The 16,506-nt window shown below is 42.1% G+C and overlaps 2 protein-coding genes across 2 annotated transcripts; both read left to right on the top strand.

Moving 5' to 3' along the window:
• The first annotated feature begins 2,466 nt into the window (after positions 1-2,466).
• LOC119745162 (sterol 24-C-methyltransferase-like) lies at positions 2,467-6,142 on the top strand. Its single transcript, XM_038221386.1, has 4 exons — positions 2,467-2,471; positions 2,812-3,002; positions 4,886-5,008; positions 5,353-6,142. The coding sequence occupies exons 1-4, from the start codon at positions 2,467-2,469 to the stop codon at positions 5,934-5,936; spliced, it is 903 nt and encodes a 300-aa protein (XP_038077314.1). The 3' UTR covers positions 5,937-6,142.
• Positions 6,143-9,205: 3,063 nt separating this feature from the next.
• On the top strand, positions 9,206-16,506 carry LOC119746241. The gene is made up of 4 exons (XM_038223072.1): positions 9,206-9,677; positions 12,666-12,856; positions 14,757-14,879; positions 15,216-16,506. Exons 1-4 carry the CDS (start codon positions 9,487-9,489, stop codon positions 15,797-15,799), a joined length of 1,089 nt encoding a protein of 362 aa, XP_038079000.1. The 5' UTR covers positions 9,206-9,486; the 3' UTR covers positions 15,800-16,506.

Genomic DNA, 16,506 nt, shown 5'->3' on the forward strand with positions numbered 1-16,506 from the left:
GCCTACCTGAAAAAAATTCTGGATCCATCCTGCTAGCACCCCAAAAATATTGGCTCTAGAACCGCGCCTGCCCCCTACCCACTCAAAAGAATTAAAAGCTCCCTCCTGCTGTGTCCGCCATATTTAAAAAAAAAAGCTCCTAATAATTAAGGTTGGACGATTCGTTTTGAATAAATCATCCCCCGCCATTACAAAATAGAGCAACTCTCCGGTCCAATTTCATCCCAAATTTCTCAGAAATACGACGTTATATGAAAATGGTTACGAACTGGATCCTACATAAAATTATCGACAAACCATTAGGCCAAAAAAAAAAGTCTCCGGTTTCTGGTATGGAGCTTGTCCAAAAAGTGGTGCGGCGACGCGGCTTTTTTTTTTTTTACCTGACTTTTTTGCTTCAATGTCGGCTGATGACTGCAAATGGTGCCCAACTAAACTTAGTGCAAATATATGGGAGTCCAGAGAGGCCACATAAAGCTTATTCTCGATCATAACCCAATCTAAAAACACGTTGAAATTGTGCAGCAGCAGGATTCCAGTCAAACCAGTGAGTTTGGCGGTTTTGAGACATCTTCTTTCATTGAAAAAAAAACGTTTTCATTTTGCCGACGCGCATGGCTACGGCGACGCGCGCGCATACCAGAAACCGGAGCCTTTTTTTTTTTGGCCTTAGATACACGGGCTAAAAAACCTCGGGGGGGGGGGGGAATGTAAAACCGGGTCGGGGAGGGGGGGGGGGGGGCTGGACACCACATTACACTAGGGGCGCTCTTCAGGATATATATATATATATATATATATATATATCAATATGTATACTCGCTCTTACATCAACACGGCGCATTTTAAAAGCTTTTCTACTTAGTTTCTTCACTGCTACACCATTGACTTGTGCACAAATTAAATGCTACACAGTGCTACACGTGTAAATGAAAGGGCGAAAAAGTAAGGGGCCGTGGCAAGTAGCAAAAAAGTGCTACACCATTGACTTGTGCACAAATGAAATGCTACACAGTGCTACACGTGTAAATGAAAGGGCGAAAAGGACTCAGAAAAAAGTGCTACACCATTGGCTTGTGCACAAATGAAATGCTACACAGTGCTACACGCGTAACAAGGGCGGATCCAGAACACAATTTTTGGGGGGGCCAAAAAAATTTTGGTCCCCCCCAAAAAAGTGGGTCTAAAAAATTACGGGGTGGGGTTCGGGGCCCGTGAGGGCCCCGAAAATTTTTTGGATTCTAGATGCTCTGTGGTGCGATCTGAGGCAATTTCTGACCACTTTAACCAATTTTTTTGAGGAAAAGATGGTGGTGTACTCATTGCCTGCCTTTATTGCGATGTCACATTAAAAAAAAAAAAAAATGGTTTCGTTTTGGGGGGGGGGGGGGGGCCATGGCCCCCTTTGGCCCCCCCCTGGATCCGCCCTTGACGCGTAAATGAAAGGGCGAAAAGGAACGGGCCGTGGCAAGTAGCAAAAAAGTGCTACACCATTGACTTGTGCACAAATGAAATGCTACACAGTGCTACACGTGTAAATGAAAGGGCGAAAAGGAACGGGCCGTGGCAAGTAACAAAAAAGTGCTACACCATTGACTTGTGCACAAATGAAATGCTACACAGTGCTACACGTGTAAATGAAAGGGCGAAAAGGAAGGGGCCGTGGCAAGTAACGAAAAAGTGCTACACCATTGACTTGTGCACAAATGAAATGCTACACAGTGCTACACGTGTAAATGAAAGGGCGAAAAGGACTCAGAAAAAAAGTGCTACACCATTGACTTGTGCACAAATTAAATGCTACACAGTGCTACACGTGTAAATGAAAGGGCGAAAAGGACTCAGAAAAAAGTGCTACACCATTGACTTGTGCACAAATGAAATGCTTCACACACTGGTAAACATAATACGCCTTTGTTTACATGTGCTATGGCAGGTTACCAGTCTGTAGCATGTAGCATTGCTACAGGATTTGTGGTAAGAGTCCCCATGTCTCAAAAGTTGCTCCATATGCCTATCTAAGATGATCAGCAAGTTGGGTCAAAGGTCGCCTAGTGGTCACTAGTGGTTCTTCAAAAATACAAAATGCTTTTGCTCCCACAGTCTGTATCCAATTAGTCTCAAACTTGGTCAGTTACATGTCTGAACAAGGCCTCGTCATATAGGTTTTACACATAATTTGGCCAATGGTCACCTAATGGTCACTAGGGGTCATTTTACACAATGATTTTTTTATGCAACATTCTTGAGCTGATTTGAACCACTTTCTTTAATTATATCCTTCGCCACGTACAGGATTTTAGCGGATTTAAGGCAGTGGTCACTCAGTGGTCACTCGGTGGTCGTTTCATGGAAACGCCGATTTGTCCTTTCCCAACGTGATTTTCAACACACATACGTCCCATTCATACGTCCCAGTCGTTACTGAGCCATTCATGTCCCAAAAAACCACACCACATAGGTACAATGAGGTAAAAGGTACGATTACTTTGTGGTCAGCAGCGACAATACTGGCTGGCATCGCACGTCCTTGTGTTGTTTGAACGCAGATTCGGGTTTCTAAAATCTCACTGACGAGATCTATACGAAGTCAATCCGTTGTGCACTAAATAAGATGACGAAAACGCGATTTGAAAATTAAAAATGAGACCTTGAACTTGGCTGGTGTGTATATGAATTAAAATATTTGCTTTGAAGTAATCTTGGATGATTGTTGGCCTCAAGTGTATGGAGAGTTGTGATTTTTTTTTTAGCACATTGATCTATTTCAAATGCCCGTTAAACATTTTCAGAGTTGGGTTGAAATTACAGATATGTGAGGGAGTGGCTTGGATGCATGACCAGTGCGCGGATCGTCTGCTTCGACTCGGAGGCGGAGCGATTCTGGCTCCCCGCCCACCGATCGGGCATCCTGGAGCTGAAAGGACTGGCGCTATTCCCGCCCATTTTGTACGGGGGGTTCCATCAAGTGGCCGAGTGTTTCAAGCGAGACGGACCGTCGGGTATATGCTGATATTAATTACTTATAAAACAAGAATATACAATTAAATAAAAGATACCTTTTTTAAACTTGAGTTACAGAGCTCGTATTATTGCGACACCATCACGGTGTCGTTATCAACTGGTGTTGTTGAGGCTCTCACGTGACTCGTCACGTGACCAGGCTTGGTCACACGACAGGAGACGGTCGTACACGTGGGCCAGCTCGTACCCTCCAACACCCGATACGAGCTCTGTAACTTAAGTCTCAAAAAGGTATCTTTTATTAAATTGATATAATAATGGGACAGGAAACGAACTTTCATGCTCGAAGAAAAGACAAATCAACAAACAACTATTATACAGGATGTTCCAAGAAAGGTAACCCACAAACAAAGGGAAAATATGAATATGCTGTTGACTTTTAATATGGTTTCATCATGAACTGGGGGCAGCACGCTTTCCAGTGTTATCTTGTAGAGGCGGCAGAACCGGGGGGGGGGGACTTGGCCTCCTCCCAGATTTTCCCAGGCCAAGCCCAACAAAAGTGCCCCTCTCGCGGTTATAAATGTGCCCCCCCGAGGTGAAAACAAAACTGCCCCTCTAGCGCGATCATTATGCTTTCATACATGTGCATGAGGCTCATGCACACGTATGAAAGCATAATGATCGCGCTACAATTATTTAGTACAAATACAAATTGTCTCCTCTCTTGTAATGCAAAACTGCCCCTCAAAAACGCAATTACCCCTCGCGCAATAATAAAATTGTTCGACTCTCGAGATGGAACATTGGCCATCAAAAACATTAGTGTTCCTCTCACGATAACTTCTCGAGATGGAAAAATGCCCGTCGAAAGCACAATTATAATAATGCCCCGCTCGCAACATTTAATATTGTACCCCCTCTCAAGATGGAAAACTGGCCCATAAAAAAATAATAGTGCTCTTCACGCGAATGAAACGGTCACTGAATTGGCCATCAAAAGCAACAGAGCCCTCTCGCGATAAAAAGGTCTTCCTACATAACTGTGTAAAAGAAACACAAAGAGCAAGATGGACAACGTATTCTGCAGACCAGTAAATCGGTCCAAAATTGCCTACGCCGGCCGAATCACGATTTGCATGCCCTCAAAATCCTCAGTATTTGAGCATACTGTGGGCAATGAACTAGAGGGTTTGTAAAAAAATATGGGTGGAAGCCGTGCACAGGATTGTGAGCTTGTATTTCCGTTTAATTTGGATGAAATTAGGGCCCTAAAAGCGCTCTATTTTGCAATGGAGTGTAGACATCGTTTTTCAAAATGGCAAAGGGCCTCAGGACTATTTCAAGGGGGGGGGGGGGTCATCTTCGGATGGAACTTTCTCCTAAAAGTCATCAGTTGACCCCCATAAATTGAAAGAAAATGAAAGATGATGAAATAAGCAAGTGCACCTTTTTGGTGTCCCCCCCCCCCGTTTGAAAAGCGTTCCACCGACCCTGCTAAGCTGCGCTGTCTTAAACATGGTATAGGGCAAAGATTCGAATACAAGTTGCATAAATATTGAAACATTAATTAAATTATCGGTACAAAATTATGGTCTTTATTGGGTCTGCAGACTTTCAAAAACAAAGCTTATTGACTGAAATTCTGTAAATATAACTTCAGCTCGTAGAAAGCTATAACGATCGTCTTTCGTTTTCTAGATTCATATTAGAACAGACTCGATTTCAAGTTGGACCTCTAGAACCAGTTTAATTTGAGTGGTTGACTACTTTCAATCCGTACTATCCGACGTCATGTCTTTGAAAACGGTGATGACGTGAAAGAAATTCTAAGAATCCATCGACGACGTTCGTTTTGAGAGTTTGTTTTCCACTCGTCATTCAAATATGTTGTTCCATCCTTGTTTTGTTTATTCCGCAGGTGTTTCATCAGAACATTATCCCAAGTTTGACGAGCTGATGGGTTTCATGCAAGGCCCGTTCTTTCGTGACGAGCTTGTACAGAAGGTGATCCCTTCAATGCCACAGCTACTCAAACAACTGAGTGAGTGGGCCCTCTTAGGTTTTGCTAACCGCCCCCTCCCCCTAGTGATGACAAGTACACAATCACAAGTAAATCTTAATTTGTAAGTCTTTGTGAAGTCTGCGTTTACTCCCCAAATGTTGTTGAAGAGAGTAAAGTGGTCATCAGCACCCTTGGCGATTGTTGCGTGTGGTTCTGTTTATATGATTTTCTATCTTTTTGATTTTTGTATATAAAATTATGTGAAGTTGGAAAAGGAGGACGTATTATCACTAGTTACCACTGCTCGTTAAAACAAAAAAATCTTAAATCGAAAAGAGGAAATTGTTTCACAGTGCATTTAATGAATTCCATTGACTTTGTAGATGATGGGATCGAGGTACTGGATGCCGGTTGCGGCATTGGCGACTCCACCAGAATCATGGCCAGTCGCTTCCCCAAGAGTCGATTTTACGGGCTCGATTTCTCTGAGCACGCCGTCGGCAGTGCCAGGGAAGCGGCAGCGCAGTCCGGCCTGACCAACGTCGAGTTCACCCGGGGAGACCTGGGCGAGATGCCCGCAGACTGGGCCGGCAAGTTCGGGTACGTGTACATGAACTTGGTGCTGCACGATCTACCGTACCCAGCCAAGGCCATACGGGAGATGTACCGGTTGCTTCGGCCTGGCGGGACCCTCTCACTCATCGAGATCAACGGTTACTCCAAACTGAGGGACAACCTCACCAAGTACGAGGACCAGGGCAAAGTCAACGTTTCTTACACTTTCAGTCTGTACAACTGCATGCCCACCTCGCTCTTCTTAGAGGGAGGGGCGGGTTTCGGGGCGTTCTGGGGGCGGGAGGAGGCTCAAAAGATGCTGGAGAAGTTCAAGTTTGAGGTTGTGTCTGTTAGTGAGGTTACGTCAGATTTAATGCATCTGATGTGCCGTAAACCCTCAACACATGATTAAACGCCACAAAATTCACGTTACATAAAATGTAATGCTACGCCTAAAGCAACCTCGATGAATGAACTTTAAGTTTGAGGTTGTGTCTGTTAGTGAGGTTACGACAGATTTATTGCATCTGATGTGCCGTAAACCCTCAACACATGATTTAATGCCATACAATTCACGTTACATAAAATGTAATGCTACGCCTAAAGCAACCTCGATGAATGAACTTTAAGTTTGAGGTTGTGTCTGTTAGGCCAAAAAAAATAAGACTCCGGTTTCTGGTATGGAGCTTGCCCAAAAAGTGATGCGGCGACGCGGTTTTTTTTTTTTTTACCTGACTTTTTTGCTTCAAATGTGTGCTGATGACTGCAAATGGTGCCCGACTAAACTTAGTGCAAATATATGGGAGTCCAGAGAGGCCACATAAAGCTTATTCTCGACCATAACCCAATCTAAAAACACGTTAAAATTGTGCAGCAGCAGTATTCCAGTCAAACCAGTGAGTTTGGCGGTTTTGGGACATCATCTTTCATTAAAAAAAAAACTTTTTCATTTTGCCGACGCGCATGGCTACGGCGACGCGCGCGCATACCAGAAACCGGAGACTTTTTTTTTTGGCCTTAGTGAGGTTACGACAGATTTATTGCATCTGATGTGCCGTAAACCCTCAACACATGATTTAATGCCATAAAATTCACGTTACATAAAATGTAATGCTAGGCCTATAAAGCAACCTCGATATGATCCGATACTTTGCATGGTGGAGTATCGGTATCGATAGAGATACTGATTGCGATTCCGATACCGATGCCGATATTTTTTTCTTACTTTCTAAAAATCGCACAGATAAATTTCTGTTGGTTGTAACTTTTTACGAGTCAAATGATTTCATAAATCTGGGTACAAGTTCATATCGTAGATACATGTATTCAGCAGGCAATGTTAGGTGCTTCTATCAAAGACACTCCGTGCTTAAAATAACAGATTCTTAGTCCTACTTAACGCCATTCGTTAAGTTACGGATATACATGTATAAACGAAAGAATGAATGTACCGTTCACAGCATTCGCATCGCACAAGATCTAGTATTATGGGGAATGTTATTCTGCCACGTCCCAAAACCGAATCTGGCAGGAAAGCTGTCCAATATGGGGGTGCCCAAGCCTGCCAGCAAGGTTGAAATATCCATTTTCCACAACTGTCCAGACCATTATCAACCATTTTATTTGACTCTTAACTAGCTGGGCTATTGATGATGATTATTAAATTGATTTTCTTTAATTTTGATCATCAAATATGCAACAATGATGTCTGAGGGATTGAATAATGTGCCTTTTGTTGGGCACTAGCTGCTAGATGAAATTTTATCAATTTTAATGTTCATATCATGTTTTATTGTATTATTTCTCCTACTGGGACCCATGGGAGATCAGTTCTGATAAAAGGACAGAATGGGCCACCCAGTATAAAGAAGAAATCAATAAATAAATAAATAAATAAATACCGTGTGAGCTTCGTCTTACTTTTCAGCTTGTAATATTTTTTTTGACTAAGGTCGATGACCTTGCATTGCAAAAGGTATCGTACTTATTTTGTCTTTTTATTTGCCAGTTTACAATTGTTCCTCTCTGAATCTTAACGTAACATTGGTAACATGAGAACACTTTTTCTATTTTGCTTCAATAAAGGAAAATAAATCATGTAATTTCCCTGATATGTCAATTAATTTGTTGGTTGATAATAATGACAAGGCGAATGTCGCAATAAAAATGTTACTCTTCTATTTTGTTGGCGAAGACTAAAAAACCGCAACAGGTGTATAATGCAGTGTCACATGATTTGTGTTAATATTTTTTTTAAACAAAGTGCCCACTGTTTTCTTGGGTGTTAAAATAATATTTTTTTGAAATATGCATCTGATTCTTTAAAATGCAAAGAGGAGTGCACTATTCGGGCTCTGGTGGTCATGTAAATTATATTGACCCCTATACGTCATTGGCCAAAAGGTACCTCAGTATGTGGTACCTCTCTATATGCGTTAATGGCAGATCTATACGTTTTTTTTATAGTTATAGAAAGGAATAGCACAAATTGACAGCTGAACCGCCCCCTCTTGAGCCAAACCTGGATCTAAACTGCTTTGTGTAAAACCTCTGTCTTGAATACTGTATTTTCATTGGCCTAGAACGATCATGTGTTAAGTTTATAAAAATGTCATGGCACACTCTCTGTGGGATATCACGTACACGTGTACGGTACGTACGATGTGAAACGCTTGAATGGTTCGTACCCAAGCTATTTTCACTATGTTTTCACACATGAGTGGGAGCAGCGAACTGGCAGACAATCAGCTGTTTCGAGCTCGCAACCTGCATGTGAGTAGTTTTTCGATTGTCATGAATGTTCAAAATGTCATATCCCACATCACAGCAGTCAACAATAAATAGACCTCAGTGATAAATACCCCCACTTCTCAAAATTATGATAAAAAGTAACAACTCTCGGATAATAATTCGGTAGGTACTTTTGCAATCAAGGGCGGATCCAGGGGGGGGGGCCAAAGGGGGCCATGGCCCCCAAAAAAACGAGACCAATTTTTTAAATTTTTTTATGTGACATCGCAATAAAGCCAGGCTATGAGTACACCATCATCTTTTCATCAAAAAACCATTGGTTAAGTGGTCAGAAATTGCCTCAGATCGCACCACAGAGCATCTAGAATTCAAAAAATTTTCGGGGCCCTTAAGCGGGCCCCGAACCCCACGCCGTTATTTTTTTGACCCACTTTTTTGGGGGGGTCCAAATTTTTTTGGGGCCCCTCCCAAAATTGTGTTCTGGATCCGCCCTTGTTTGCAATAAATGCAAATTTCCCAAATTATCCCTTTTAGAGGACCATGAACTGTTCCTTTAAATCTTTAATTACTCTGTGGTTTGAACCATTGTACATTTACTTACTAATTTGCTTACTGTTTAGTCAGCAGTAAGCCCTCGGTTTGGAACTTGCTTCCTGTGTCCTGATTCGATACCGCAATTAGCAAGTAATGGATTTATATTGTGTACTTGGTTGTGTTATTTCCAACGTGTCTTGTTTTAACGATCATTGAAATTATTACGTCCACACACTCTGAAAAATAATTATCCCCTTTCCATTTTGCTCATATTAATTATGAAATGTGATACTTTATATTTTCCGGATAAGATTGCAATATTTTAAATTGGACAACAAATATTGTGTTTTCGTTACTAACGCCACGACAAATTGATGTTGTTTTAACAAAACAGATACTGATGTTAATATAAGCACAACCAGGCAACAGACCATTCTTAATTTGCATCCGTTTCAAAGAAGCGTGGATATGTAAACGATTCAATAACAGGGTGAGAGAGCAGGTAGTGGCGAGATCGTACTGCAGCTCTGAAAGAGCAAGTAGAGGTGGGAGCGTACTGCTCAACACTATGAGAACGAGGTTGGCATTTGCAGTTCACGAGCGACCCTTGGCGGTTTGCGCAGGTGCGTTTAAATGTATGTCCCGACGTGACCTTTGGAAAGAAACGGCTACAGAAAATGGCAGCCAACGACAGCAACGAAACCGCGGCCGAGTTCCTGGCTCACACAACGCAGCAGCTCTTGGATGGGGTAGTGGGCATGGGTATTGCTATGGGGCTGGAGACTGGGCTGTTTGAGGTCATGATCTCGCTGGGAGGGGAACCCAAGACCAGCCAGGAGATCGCTGATGCTGGCAATTATAAGGAAAGGTGAGGCGGGTTTTACCGGCTGATAGGGCATAGGGCCAGAAGAAGGGCCATGGCCTAGATCGAGAACCAAAGTTCGGCGACCTTTGGATAGAAGTTTTAAATAGCTGACGTTTTTTATTGTACGAGTTCAACTTCATAATTTCATGCTGCATGATATCGATCGCCGTGCCTTTGAAAACAGACTTTTCCTTGGATAGTCGCTGAACTCGCTGCTGACCATTGGTGTCCACATTGGCCAAAAAGTTGTCCAGTGTGATATTTTCAACTAGTATTCATGTGTTTTACCCGTACTTAATAATGGAATGTTCCAAAGCTGAATGTTGTGCGTTAATGCGTTTTATACACCACCTGAATAAATCCCCGTCATCTGATTGGTGAATTGTAGATCACGTGACATATTATTATTCGGTATAATGCACGGTGCGACCATGCGTTATACCCATGCGTTATACCGTTTCACTTTGCGCTTGTTCCATGACGCGGTATTTGCGTGCAAAATGCATGCTGGTGTGCGCGTTCAGCGTAGCGTGTATTGTTCCAAAGAGCCAGCGCTACAGCGTTGGGTTCAAACATTTTCGTGAAGGGGTAGTTCAACATCTTTAAAATCAAAATAAATTGTAGTTTATAATTTACCAATCAAATGACGAGAATTTATTCAGGCGTTGTATAAAACAAATAACGAATGTTTTACGTTCGTGCGATGGAAAGAATAATTTCATTCGGTGACAGATTGAATGTTCTATTCCACTCGGCGAATATTGACCACAAATTCGTATCCTTGTGGTAGCAGACCAGTAAATAAACTTCCATAGACCCCAATGGTAAATGCTCCCACTTCAAAAATTCGGGAAAAATACTCACAACTCTCCAAGGTGTTCGAGACACACATCAAATTAAAGCTTATTTCATCATCTTTCATTTTCTTTTCAATTTTCGGGGGGTCAACTGATGACTTTTAGGAGAAATTTCCATCTGAAGATGATCACCCCTGAAAATAGTCCTGAAGCCTATCGCCATTTTGAAAAACGATGCCTACACTCCATTGCAAAGTAGAGCGCTTTTAGGGTCCAAATTACATCAAAATTACACAGAACTGCAAGCTCCAAGTCCTGTGCACGGTTTCCACCCATATTTTTTACAAACCCTCAAGTTCATGGCCCACAGCATGCTCAAATACCGAAGATTTTGAGGGCATGCAAATCGTGATTTGGCAGGCGCAGGCAATTTCGGACCGATTTACTGGTCTGCACCCTATTATAGGTAGCAGACCAGTAAATAAACTTCCATAGACCCCAATGGTAAATGCTCCCACTTCAAAAATTCGGGAAAAATACTCACAACTCTCCAAGGTGTTCGAGACACACATCAAATTAAAGCTTATTTCATCATCTTTCATTTTCTTTTCAATTTTCTGGGGGTCAACTGATGACTTTTAGGAGAAATTTCCATCTGAAGATGATCACCCCTGAAAATAGTCCTGAAGCCCATCGCCATTTTGAAAACCGATGCCTACACTCCATTACAAAGTAGAGCGCTTTTAGGGTCCAAATTACATCAAAATTACACAGAACTGCAATTAAGCTCCAAGTCCTGTGCACGTTTTCCACCCATATTTTTTACAAACCCTCAAGTTCATGGCCCACAGCATGCTCAAATACCGAAGATTTTGAGGGCATGCAAATCGTGATTTGGCAGGCGCAGGGAATTTCGGACTGATTTACTGGTCTGCACCCTATAGGAGACTCACACACAATAGGGAACAAAACATTGTAAAGGTCTCCACAGGGCAATTTCTAATAGGTCTCCTCAAGGTTTTCACGAAATAGATATATGGGTTTTACTCAAAAACTAGGAATTTCCAAGGTGGGTTGATTTGTCACAAATGGAAGAGTTTTAGAAAAGGGATATTAAGTCCAAATTTCAGCCAAGGAAACTAATTCTGGTTAAAATAAGAGCATTTTGAAACTTCACTTTCAAAATTGAACACTTTACTACACGAGAACAAAGGAATGACTCCACAAGGATACAAATTTGAGAAAGTGTGTGGTAGTGTGTTATTCAAATTATAATGTCAACTCTCCCTGGCCCTGGCCTCTGCACACAGCATGCACAGTGCTATATATATTTTTTACTCAACAAAAAAACCCATTTGCCCTTTCCTCACGTTATTTCCAACGCACGTGCTATACCCATTCACGTCCTTATTATATTGGGTCATTCACTTACCACGTACCACCCCACATAGAGGGTGAGTACAAACTAACGCATCCCAGATGGCAGAACCAATATTTGAATGAGCTATTGCCTGTAGCACTTTCAAAATCCGGGATATGAAAGCCCGGTCACTAAACTTTCTTTAGCACAAGAATCATTCAGGTCACTTATGTACTTTTCAAATGTTGAACACAAACACTGTTTTAAAGTTTTGTCCACGGATCACAAAAAGAGTAAGTGTTCTTTCAGCAAAACGAATTCAATTGTTACAGGGATGCATGTGAATTGTTTTCGTTTTACTGACAGAACGCCGAGCACGTTTTTTGAGAGTGATTTTCTTAAGAAATCAGTGTACCAAAATTAACTGCAAATTTGTACACGTTAATTTTCCGATTTAAGGGTTCCGGAAGCGCTACCAGTGGGAACCTAATTTCAGGCTTTATTGTGGTTCGTGAAGAACATTCTGCTCTTAGTGTTATTTGTGGCATCGCACGTCCTTGTGTTGTTTGAACGCAGATTCTGGTTTCTAAAATCTCACTGACGAGATCTATACGAAGTCAATCCGTGAATCACTAAATAAGATAACGAAAACGCGATTTGAAAATTCAAAATGAGATCTTGAACTTGGCTTGTGTTTTTGAATTAAAATATTTGCTTTGAAGTAATCTTGGATGATTTTTGCCCCAAATGTATGGAGAGTTGTGATTTTTTTTTGCACATTTATCTATTTCAAATGCCCGTTAAACATTTTCAGAGTTTTGGTTGAAATTACAGATATGTGAGGGAGTGGCTGGGATGCATGACCAGTGCGCGGATCGTCAGCTTTGACTCGGAGGCGGAGCGATTCTGGCTCCCCGCCCACCGATCGGGCATCCTGGAGCTGAAAGGACTGGCGCTAACCCCGCCCATTCTGTACGGGGGGTTCCATCAAGTGGCCGAGTGTTTCAAGCGAGACGGACCGTCGGGTATATACTGCATATTAATTACTCATAAACAAGAGTATAATATTAAATAAAAGATACCTGTTTGAGACTTGAGTTTAATACAGAGCTCGTATTAGGAGCTTGCGACACCATCACGGTGTCTTTATCAATTGGTGTTGTTTAGGCTCTCACGTGACTCGTCACGTGACCAGGCTTGGTCACACAACATGAGACGGTCGTACACGTGGGCCAGCTCGTACCCTCCATCTCCCGATACGAGCTCTGTAACTTAAGTTTTAAAAAGGTATCTTTTATTTAATTGATATAATAATGGGACAGTAAACGAACTTTCATGCTCGAAGAAAAGACAAATCAACAAACAGCTATTATACAGGATGTTCCAAGAAAGGTAACCCACAAACAAAGGGAAAATATGAATGAGCTGTTGACTTTTAATATGGTTTCATCATAAACTGGGGGCAGCACTCTCTCCAGTGTTATCTTGTAGAGGCGGCAGAACCGGGGGGGGGGGGGGGGGGGGGGGGGGGGACTTGGCCTCCCCCAGATTTTCCCAGGCCAAGCCCAACAAAAGTGCCCCTCTCGCAGTTATAAATGTGCCCCCTCGAGATGAAAACAAAACTGCCCCTCTAGCTAGCGCGATCATTATGCTTTCATACGTGTGCATGAGGCTCATGCACACGTATATGAAAGCATAATGATCGCGCTACAATACAAATTGTCTCCTCTCTTGTAATGCAAAACTGCCCCTCAAAAACGCAATTACCCCTCGCGGAATAATAAAATTGTTCGACTCTCGAGATGGAACATTGGCCATCAAAAACATTAGTGTTCCTCTCACGATAACTTCTCGAGATGGAAAAATGCCCCTCGAAAGCACAATTAGTGCCCCGCTCGCAACATTAAAATTGTGCCCCTCTCAAGATGGAAAACTGGCCCATAAAAAAAGAATTGTGCTCTTCACGCGAATGAAACGGTCACTGAATTGGCCATCAAAAGCAACAGTGCCCTCTCGCGATAACAAAAGTCTTCCTACATAACTGTGTAAAAGAAACACAAAGAGCAAGATGGACAACGTATTCATAAGTTGTTCATCTTCATAATTATGACTGCAGACCAGTAAATCAGTCCAAAATTGCCTACGCCGGCCAAATCACGATTTTCATGCCCTCAAAATCCTCAATATTTGAGCATACTGTGGGCCATGAACTAGAGGGTTTGTAAAAAATATGGGTGGAAGCCATGCACAGGACTGTGAGCTTGTACGTTTAATTTGGATGAAAATGGGGCCCTAAAAGCGCTCTATTTTGCTATGGAGTGTAGGCATCGTTTTTCAAAATGGCGAAGAGCTTCAGGACTATTTCAAGGGGTGATCATCTTCGGATAGAAATTTCTCCTAAAAGTCATTAGTTGACCCCCATAAATTGAAAGAAAATGAAAGATGATGAAATAAGCAAGTGCACCTTTTTTGGTGTCCCCCCCCCCATTTGAAAAGCGTTCGGCTGCCCCTGCTAAGCTGCGCTGTCTTAAACATGGTATATAGGGCAAAGATTCGAATACAAGTTTCATAAATATTAAAACATTAATTAAATTATCAGTACAAAATCATGGTCTTTATTGGGTCTGTAGACTTTCAAAAACAAAGCTTATTGACTGGAATTCTTCTGTAAATAAAACTTCAGCTCGTAGAAAGCTATAACGATTGTCTTTCGTTTTCTAGATTCATATTAAAACAGACTAGATTTCAAGTTTGGCCTCTAGAACCAGTTTAATTTGAGTGGTCGACTACTGTCAATCCGTAATTGAAAACGTCGATGACGTGACAGAAATTCTAAGAATCCATCGACGAAGTTCATTTTGAGAGTTTGTTTTGCACTCGTCATTTCAAATATGTTGTTCCATCCTTGTTTTGTTTATTCCGCAGGTGTTTCATCAGAACATTATCCCAAGTTTGACGAGCTGATGGGCTTCATGCAAGGCCCGTTCTTTCGTGACGAGCTTGTACAGAAGGTGATCCCTTCAATGCCACAGCTCCTCAAGCAACTGAGTGAGTGGGCCCTCTTAGGTTTTGCTAACCGCCCCTCCCCCGTGTGATGACAAGTACACAATCACAAGTAAATCTTAATTTGTAAGTCTTTGTGAAGTCTGCGTTTCCTCCCCAAATTCTGTGGAAGAGAAGAGCGGTCATCAGCACCCTTGTCGATTGGTGCGTGTGGTCTTGTTTATGTGATTTTCTATCTTTTAGATTTTTGTATATATGTGAAGTTGGAAAAGGAGGACGTGTTATCACTAGTTACCACTGCTCGTTAAAACAAAAAAAATCTTCAATCGAAAAGAGGAAATTGTTTCACAGTGCATTTAATGAATTCAATTGACCTTGTAGATGATGGGATCGAGGTACTGGATGCCGGTTGCGGAATTGGCGACTCCACCAGAATCATGGCCAGTCACTTCCCCAAGAGTCGATTTTACGGGCTCGATTTCTCTGAGCACGCCATCGGCAGTGCCAGGGAAGCGGCAGCGCAGTCCGGCCTGACCAACGTCGAGTTCACCCGGGGAGACCTGGGCGAGATGCCCGCAGACTGGGCCGGCAAGTTCGGGTACGTGTTCATGAACTTTGTGCTGCACGATCTACCGTACCCAGCCAAGGCCGTACGGGAGATGTACCGGGTGCTTTGGCCTGGCGGGACGCTCTCACTCATCGAGACCAACGGCTACTCCAAACTGAGTGACAATCTCACCAAGTACGAGGACCAGGGCAGAGTCAACGTTGAGTACACTTACAGTCTGTACAACTGCATGCCCACCTCGTTGGTCTGGGAGGGAGGGGATGGGTTTGGTGCATTCTGGGGGCGGGAGGAGGTTCAGAAGATGCTGGAGAAGTTCAAGTTTGAGGTTGTGTCTGTTATTGAAGTGACGACAGATGCACTGCATCTGATGTGCCGTAAACCCTCAACACATGAATAAATGCCACATAATTCATGTTACAGAAACTGTAATGGTAAAAGCAACATCGTCGGTATCGATACCGATGCTGATTGCGATTCCGATACCGGCACCGATAATTTTTTCGAGTTTCCCCACGATTTCAATGGGATAAATCTGGCAACAAGCTCATTTCATTTTGTAGATACATGTATTCAGCAGGCAATGTAAGGTGGTTGGAGGAAAGACCTTTCCGTATTCAAACTTACAGATAGCCTGTCCTACTCAATGCCATTTGTTAAGACACGGATATATAAATGAAAGAATGAATGCACGGGTGTGAGATTCGTCTTTCTTTTGAGCTTGTAATGTTTTGATCAAGATCGATGAGCTTGCATTGCAAACAGTATCTCGCTAATATGGACACTTTCTGTGACACTTCAATTATTCTTTGAATCAATATTACAATATTGGCATTAGGGAGAAAGAACAATTCTTGGGCTGACTTAGTTTGTAATAAGAATATATATATATATATAAAAAAAACCCAAAAATTTGAAGATGAAAGCCTGTCAGCTAAAGTTCTAAATTTATTCGCCGATATTTTATATTTGCTTAATATTTTCTTTCATTGTTGAATATCTCATTAGTCTAAAATGTTTGTATCAGTAACATCGGTAACATGGGAACACTTTTCTATTTGGCCTCAATAAAGGAGAAGAAATCATGTAATTTACCTGATATTTCAA

This window comes from Patiria miniata, unplaced genomic scaffold (assembly GCF_015706575.1).
Source record: "Patiria miniata isolate m_02_andy unplaced genomic scaffold, ASM1570657v1 HiC_scaffold_7, whole genome shotgun sequence".
Lineage (NCBI taxonomy): Eukaryota > Metazoa > Echinodermata > Asteroidea > Valvatida > Asterinidae > Patiria > Patiria miniata.

What these genes read in the sequence shown, in the direction of transcription:
- LOC119745162 (XM_038221386.1), top strand. An exon ending in CAAGCGAGACGGACCGTCGG is followed by an intron (nt 3,003 to 4,885) that starts GTATATGCTGAT and finishes TTTATTCCGCAG; the next exon opens with GTGTTTCATCAGAACATTAT. An exon ending in ACAGCTACTCAAACAACTGA is followed by an intron (nt 5,009 to 5,352) that starts GTGAGTGGGCCC and finishes TTGACTTTGTAG; the next exon opens with ATGATGGGATCGAGGTACTG.
- LOC119746241 (XM_038223072.1), top strand. Translation starts at nt 9,487, where the DNA reads ATGGCAGCCAACGACAGCAACGAAACCGCGGCCGAGTTCCTGGCTCAC. An exon ending in GCTGGCAATTATAAGGAAAG is followed by an intron (nt 9,678 to 12,665) that starts GTGAGGCGGGTT and finishes TTGAAATTACAG; the next exon opens with ATATGTGAGGGAGTGGCTGG. An exon ending in CAAGCGAGACGGACCGTCGG is followed by an intron (nt 12,857 to 14,756) that starts GTATATACTGCA and finishes TTTATTCCGCAG; the next exon opens with GTGTTTCATCAGAACATTAT.